We start from the raw sequence: 8,496 nt of genomic DNA, 5'->3' as shown, positions 1-8,496 counted from the left end.
TTACTCCTGGAGTACATATTTCAAGCTTGTAGATTTTTAAATGACAATATCTATTTTTCGTGATTAAATGAAAAGTGAAAATTTCCAAGCATGTGAAAAATGGGACGGCTAAGTATGAATGCTGGGAAAAGCCCACGTGACGTCATTCTGGTTCCGACTGCTGCCGTGTGAGGCCACCTTGATGCGAGGCTATGAGCTATGCTACAAAGCATGCTGCTAGCAGGAAGCAGAGTACCCTACTAGCAGGTAGCGCTTGGCTTAAAAAAGTATTATTAATACCCTATCAAATGAAGGAAACTTTCTGACTATAGGCAATTTTAATAGGTGATCATTAAAAAATATTTCCCTAAGCTCTGTGCCTCATGCACTCATTGGTAATCTTAGACGATGTAAAACTCCTAACTTCATATAGTATCTACATCCCAGTGATGTCACGTGGAGTGGCATTGCATACAGGCCAATCTGGCCTTTTTCATATGAGGTTAAAAATGGCATTCGTCTAAACTGAGATATCTAAAACCAAATAATTTTTATATTATAAATACACTAATGGCAGGTACCTAACGAATTGCAATCAATGCATTTCGTTTTTTAATTAAGGAAACTACCCTATTGTTAGGCGAGTTATAACGGGTATCTTTATGTGAGCATTCATCATAGATGATGTGAAACATATCCTTCTTTACCGTAGCACTACGTTGTAACCATGAGAAGAAAATAAAGGAAATAGACTGTAAAACAGTGAGATTTAAAATACCATTCTTTCCTCATACTATGAGTTCCTGCATCAAGACCAATTCAGATTAAGGAAAAACAAGAGCACAATGGAAGCCATATTGCCCCTTTGGCTGCTAGTAGAGAAGAGAAAAGAGAAGGACAAGCATACGTTTATTGCATTTATAGATTTAGTAAAGGCTTTTGAAAACATAGACTGGAACTCAATGCTTGTAATCCTGAGTTTTTTTCATGATGACCGGAGAATTATCTACGATTTATATAAAAATAAGTAACTGTGATTAAATCTAGATCCAGCCACGTGAAGAAGCAAGAATAAGGAAAGGATTGAGACAAGGGTGTTCTCTGTCTCGAATAATTTTAAATGCGTTCAATTTTTAGAAAGCTATCGATGAGATAAATGAGAAAATGAAAGGAGAGAAACCCACAGAGAAAAAATGGGCATGCTGCGTTTTGCCAATATCGTAGCAGAGACAGAGAGTGACCTGAAGAAAAATCTATTAACTATGGAAAACATAATGACCAGATATAAGTTGAAAATAAATTCCTAGAAAACTAAGGAATTGGTCTGAAGTAGAAGAATAATGGTGAAGACCAACCTGGAACTAAGAAAACCATGAACATGATGAGGTGAAGGAGTTCTGCTAATTTGCTAGCCGAGGGGCCAATGTTGAATGAAGCATGAAGGAAATAGTAGTCTGTAGAACAGCCTAATTGAAGAGGGCATTCCTCTAAAAGAGGAGATTTTTTGCAAGTGAAAATTTAAGCGTTGAAGTCAGGAAGCAGTTTATTAGGACTCACAATTGGAGAATAGATAGTTACCTTTATGGTAGTGAGGCATGGATGTCAAGTTTGTAAGCTATTGAAATGAGGTGTTTTAAAAGAATGATGAAGATCAAATAGATAGATCAAGTAAATAATGCAGAAGTTCTAGGAAAAGTAGGAGAGAAGTCTTTTGAAAACCTTGAATAGAAGACAGAACAATTTCATTAGCCATATCATACAATGTGAAGGTAAAATGAAAATTATCGTTGAAGGAGAGGTGGAAGGGAAGAACAGCAGAGGTACACCTCCAATGAGATTAAAGAGCAGGTGATGATGGATATAAGGGAGAAGAATTTTGAAAGTGTTAAAAGATTGGCCAATAGAACTGAGTGGTGAGCTGCATCAAGCCAATCTTGGAATTGATGACAGTTGATGATGAGTACTTACATACAGATATACTGTGAGGCCTCTGTTAACAGACACCTCTGACTTATGCTCCTTGCACATTACACGTTTTCGCCTGTGCGGAAAAAACCGCATGGTTTTCAAGGCCGTATCCAGGGGGGATGAAGGGGGATTGATTCCCCCCCCCCCCCCCCCGATATGAAAAAAATTAAATAGACTTTATGCTCGCTTGTTGCTCACCCGACAATATTATATAGCGGCGCAGGGACATCTAGTAGTCCAATGCGACTCAAGTCAATAATTATCTAAGCGAATTTGTAGGTGCAGTGTGTGTAGTTGTAGCGCAATGAGTGAAATAATAGTGCTATGAATTAGTAGAGAGGTGAGTGACTTATGAGCATTCATTTGTTCGCTGCAAAGAAAGCTAGAAGGCTAAATTCAATTTTATAATAATATTTTTATATTTTCCTTTAAGGGTTTATAATAAATATGTATGTTTAACCATATACGCTATTTTATTTATCTTATAAAAATAATTTTGTTTGTCTACTATTCCATAAACCCCCCCCCGAAAATATTTTCTGGCTACGGCCTTGATGGTTTTAAATCGTGCACTTCCTGTCCGAATCCAAAACTGGCCTTAGTTTTTTTGTATCACCCATAGTTTCCAAGCAATATGTATTTTAATATTTAGTCTAATACCCCTATACGGTATGTAGGGAAATCAATGAAACACTGTGTTACATCATAAAATTGTTTGCGTTTACTGCGAAATTACTTGCAATAGTAATCTAGCATGATAATACAGGGTTCACTTGTCAACTGGAATTGGTCTACATTTTCTTTCCCTTTTTTCTTTGAAGCTTCTTGAGTAGCTTTTTGTGCGATGAATCGCTTGCTGAACTTCTCGGTGAAGTACCAACAGTATCAGTAACAGTACCCCCATTATCTTTGTTCATTAGACCTACTATTTCAATTTTATTTTAACCATAAAAAAGCTGTTAAATTCTAAAAATATAGCTTGATTTCATAAATTTAACTATAAAATGTGAATAAATGGTGGGCGATACAACTTTTTAAGCATCACATTTGGATTCAGCAACTTAAAAAACAAGAATAAGGTATTTTCAGTCAAAAAGTTTTTTCATTGTTGGCCTGAGTAATTTACCACTATAAGTATGAACATCATCAAAATTCTATATTCGTTTTCCAGTTATATAAAAGGACTCTTGTATGAATAAAATAATTTTTATTCAACTTCATAAAATGTAACAAATAAAAATTATACAAAATATGTCTACATAACAGCAATTACAACTTCACTATATTCTTCTATAACCTTATAAGCCTCCTCCTCCTTTCAGCAGTTCTTGAATTGTAAGAACAGTAGATGCTATAAATATGAAACTCAAATCATTTCCATTCACACAACTTCAAATAGAACCAGCTTTCACCATCTGGAAATAGATAATGAGAGGAAAATTTATTTTCAAAATATCATAAATTAAATATAGCTTATTTTTCCAAAGTTCAGATTATAAGCATATATATTACTCTAGTTATTGTAATGAAGAGATGCAAATGTTGTTCAAGTTGTAAAAATTTAACATGGATAAGATGAACGAAACAAACATTTTAAGAAAATCATAACAGCGCTTTATTAGTTTTTCAAATCATTTTTATTTTAGTTGCATGCCCAACACTAATATAATTTGTCATAGGTATAAAGAAAATTTGTCCAAAACTTTAGTTTCAATCCAGTCCTGTTTTTCGTTAAAGAATTTTATGATTTTTGCTTCTAAGGGGGGTGCAGCTGCCACTTCCTGCCCCCCCCGCTAGGTACGCCCATGCTCATATCCACTTGTAGTTTCATTCAAAATTACATTTAGCTCCATATTACACTATGGATGATCATTTTACAATAATTTGGTCCTAATTCAAACATTTTTAAATGTATTTATCATCTAAAAACTACAGTAAAATCCGTTTTTTTTATGGTTACTCCCCATGACATTAATCAATTAGTACACATGGCACTAAGTCAAGTCGGTAGATTTTTTTAAGCAATGCTAAAATTACAAAATCAACACATACAGACCAATAAGAATTTAACAATGGAAAGTTAGTAGGAGTTTAAGGAAGACTACAGAGCTGGGGAAAATCCAGGAATATTTATACACAGAAGAAGAACTGGAAATTACAATATAAGAGAAAAATGGGAACAATGAAGTTTAAGATATAAGAGGAGATGAATAACATTCAAAAAAGGTAGAAAGACAATGGGAATTGAATTTTTTTATTTGCATCGAAAGCACTTGCTGCAATTAAAATTTTTTTAAGTGCTTAAAAGAGGAGGTATACAAGGGCGTACCCAGGATCATAACTAGGGGGGGCAAGCCATGGTCTAAGGGGGGAAGGGCAAGCTATGGGATTTATGAGTTTATTTCCCTGAAAAAATAGTTTTATTTTAGTTACATATCTTATACTAATATAAATACATATAATTTTTTGTGGGTTTAAAGAAAATTTGTTGAATACTTTCGGTCCAATTCAGTGCTGATTTTGCTTAAAGACTTGCGATTTTTGCTTGTAGGGGAGGACAGCTGCCCCCCCTAACCCTTGATGGGTACGCCCATCGAGGTACATTCAAAGAAATAGCAGATATTCATTTAAAAATGTATTTGAATAAGTTCTCACTATTGCTCATGAATATGCCACAGTGTCACGAAATGTGATGTGTGACTTTTAAATAAAATTTCAATGGAAATTACAAAGTTAAATTCTTCCATCATGAACATTCAACAATGCCACCAACTTATATCTAGAGCAATCAATTTTAAACACAGATATCTTGAATAGATTAAAATAATTTTTTGATGGTATCAGTAAGGATGAGAAGTTCGATAATCTTAAAAATACAAATTGTTTGTATCTATAAGAATATAAACATGAGAAGTACTACATGTATAGTAATAATTAACTGTAAAGAATATAATTTTGAGAATTGTGATTAAAACCTGCCCTTACAAACCATTTCCATTGACGTTAATGGAAGCTTACACATAAGTACGGACTGTCCGCATGCGGAGAAGTCATCCACGTGGCCCCTCTGCCCCACGGATCATCTGCACACATACGCATGATACTCCTTTGCCTTGACCCTTCCCAATAGGGTGGTTTCCTATTATTTTTTACTGCATAATCGAAAGACTATTACTCCTAGAGTACGTATTTCACGCTTTTAGATTTTTAAATGACGATACATATCAGTTTTTCACGGTTAAATGAAAAGTGAAAAATTTCAAGCGCACGAAAACGCGACGGCTAAGTATGAATGCCGGGAAAACTCCCGTGTGACGTCATTATGGTTCCCGCTGCCGCAAGTGAGGTGACCTTGGGGCGAGGCTCTGAGCGCCGCTACGATGCAGGCTGCTAGCAGGTAGCAGAGTACCCTGCTAGCAGGTAGCGCTTGGCTTAAATAAGGATTATTAATGCCTTATCAAACGAGGAAAACTTTCCGACCTTAGCCAGTTTTAATAGGTGACTATTAAGACATGCTTCCCTGAGCTCTGTGCCTCATGCATGCATTGATTAGGTACCTCAGAAGATGTAAAACTCCTATCTACTCGTATAGAAACTAGGTCCCTGTGACGTCACGTGGAGTGGAATCGCATGGGCGCCAATCTGGCCTTTTTAAAATGGGGATAAAAATTGACCCTTGCCATTCCTCTATACCGGTATTTCTAAAACCAAATAATTTGTGTATTATGAATACACTAATGGTGGGTAACGAATCGCAATCAATGCCTTTCGTTTTTTTTTATGAAGGAAACTACCCCATTCCTTACAAAAATCAATCCCTGGCTCACTAAATATAAGTGAGTAATTCAATTTATTCAATTCCATTTCTTTTTAAGCCCTGGTTGTCAGCCTATATTATAAATATTATGGGCCAGGTAAATGTATGAATTTACCGCCTGAATATTTAATAAATAGACTTCAAATCAAGTGAAAGCAGGTAGTCAAAATGAAGTAAAATGAGGTGTGTAATTAATTATCAGAGGCAAATAATTTCTGTATGAATGAGGCAAATCACAGTATTGCTGATGGCACTGTGCTTGAAGCACTTTATTTCCATGATTCCATTTGCCCAATGAATAGGGTTAATTTGGATAATAATATATGAAGTCATCTGGTTACAATCATTCAGAACGATGATTTAAAGTTAAGGAGGGGATACATTTGGACAAATAGAGTGTAAAAGCTTTGAGTAAAGGATTCTCAAGAATTTTATAGGCACACCTGCAGGAGGGGGTTAGCATGTTTGCTTATTTCTGCTTTCATGGTCAAATAACGGAGTCTAATAATGTGCTACAGTAATACTTGAATGCTCCCATCCTGAAAAAAATAGTTCAAGTGATATCCATAACTTTTTGACCAGAAAGGAAAGTTGGAATACCTTTAATCTGGCAGCACTGTTGAAGGCAATAAAAATGACTTAGTTCTCTCGTTTACTCCAAAAAAGATGGCACCTCCAATTGAAATCCAGAGCACTCTTGGGAGGACACCAGCAAACAATCTAAAGAAGAAAGAGATTGAGGAACTTACAGGATGAAGAAGGCTGATTTTTTCTGCCATAAACATCATCTGTAGGAGGTACAGTCCACATAAATTTTTTACAATAAAAATAAGTTTTAAAAGGTTTAGTTCCACATGTTTTCAAATGCAAAGATCCCTTTATAAAAGAATATTCGTTTATCAAAGAACATGTAAATAATCAAAAGAGACAATTGTAGGGGATAACAAATATTAAAATCTAATTAACAACTACAACAGTAAGTTTTTCTTAGCTTCATAATTTCTTACATGAATTAACCATGCTAGATTCTAAGTAGGTATGTATTGCAACATTTTTTTCTAATGAGCAAAAACTTGTCAAAAGGTGTATAAGTATTCATATTCATAATACCCTCTTATTCCTTGATTGATGTAAACTTCTTTCAAAACTAATGAAACCTTGTTGGTGCCATTTTTATTGGTATTGAGCATAATCCGTGTCTTCGCCACATCCATTGGAGTGGTGAGAGCGGCAGATACTCCTCCTAAAATATGAAATTCTCATTAAACATGTTCTATGAAATATACACTAGAGATGCAATCATTTATGAATTACAATCAATTATAAAATAATTTCCATCATGCTTGAAGTTACAACTAACCAGCAATAGCTCCACACACAGCCACCTGACTTGCACTCAAACTGTCATGAAATCCACGAGATTTTCGATGAGAAATCCAGAAGGATTTGAGAGCTTCCCATAATGGGAACTGAATCAGAGAGAATGGTATTTCACGAAGTAGGGTGGAGAAGTATCCTTGGTAAAATCCTCGAATACCACCATTTTCTGCTATTCCCCTGATGACTTGGATGACAGATGTCGATGCAGCCACTTGGCAGCGCTGTTTGACTATCTCCACAGGAACTCGTACCACGCATGCACTCTGAAATTCAACAAACCATTATCATCCTTATGTGCATGTTAACTCATTATGGCATTTATTCTTTAGTTTTATTAGGACAGAAATTATTGCTATTTCATCTTAAGGATAATATTATTTGTCGCTCTGCAAGAAAGACATGACGACGACGCTTCAGTCAATACAATGGTGGAATACAATCTGATTTCTAAAATGGAGAGTTGGAATTCCAACGTACTTCATTCATTTCCAATTGAAGCACAGAATTACATGGAACTTTATCTATATTACGCATAAAATGAAGGTTGCTAAAATAAAATGGCATTGGTAAATTTGGTGGAAAAGCACCAACACATTGGGTGGAGCATAATGGCATACATTAAGTGGGTTAACAATGAGATATGAAATCGCACAAAATAATACTTACAACTTCACCACATGATGCAGCAAACATATGCACAACAGGTTTCCATCTCTCATCGACGTAGGGGCAAGCAATCCTCTTTATTAAATCGTAAGTACAGAAGAAAACAGCAGCTAGTAATAAAGCAACCACATACAATTCATTATCAACTAAGAGATAACAAAATTTGACTAATTCTGACTTAGCCATTAAGTAACTGAAGTGCCATTAAGTAATTTGTATAAAAGAAGCAATTTAGGCGTACCATTCGGTGCTGACCCGACAGCAGCGGGTCCTAGACCTGCATATATGCCACGAAATCCTCCCGATCTCCAAAATCCCTGTCTGGACTGAAGGCGAGTTTTCAGTGTATCCAGCGGAAATAAGGAAATATCAACAGCTATTCCAGCTGCACCACCTGCCTTAGGAAAAGAAGATATACAAACTTTAACATTCCACGCATTGTAGCGAGCAACGTTGTAATCCTTCCCAGAAAGTTACTCACGATGAAGGATACTAAATTTTCTGAACTTAAATTAAACATGACAAGAGTATATCCTCAACTGCTGGGTGCGCCCATTCATTGGGCAAATTTTACAATCAATGACATCTAGCTACATCCATCTCGTTCCATTAACTTGGATGAATTCATATTCTGATAAGGACATAATCAGCTTTTGAAATATATTTTTCAGAAGTTCGTTCGTCAA

General features: G+C 35.5%; 1 protein-coding gene across 1 annotated transcript; it reads right to left on the bottom strand.

The window, feature by feature from the left end:
• Window positions 1–3,137: 3,137 nt before the first annotated feature.
• On the bottom strand, window positions 3,138–8,496 carry LOC124158709 (S-adenosylmethionine mitochondrial carrier protein-like). The gene is made up of 7 exons (XM_046533951.1): window positions 8,292–8,496; window positions 8,052–8,208; window positions 7,811–7,920; window positions 7,125–7,407; window positions 6,875–7,007; window positions 6,365–6,484; window positions 3,138–3,362 (listed from the first exon to the last, which is right to left on the bottom strand). The coding sequence occupies exons 1-6, from the start codon at window positions 8,328–8,330 to the stop codon at window positions 6,367–6,369; spliced, it is 840 nt and encodes a 279-aa protein (XP_046389907.1). The 5' UTR covers window positions 8,331–8,496; the 3' UTR covers window positions 3,138–3,362; window positions 6,365–6,366.

Source organism: Ischnura elegans, chromosome 5 (assembly GCF_921293095.1).
Source record: "Ischnura elegans chromosome 5, ioIscEleg1.1, whole genome shotgun sequence".
In the NCBI taxonomy this organism is placed as follows: Eukaryota; Metazoa; Arthropoda; class Insecta; order Odonata; family Coenagrionidae; genus Ischnura; species Ischnura elegans.
Note: the sequence above shows the minus strand (reverse complement) of the source record. Positions and strands in the feature narration are given on the sequence as shown.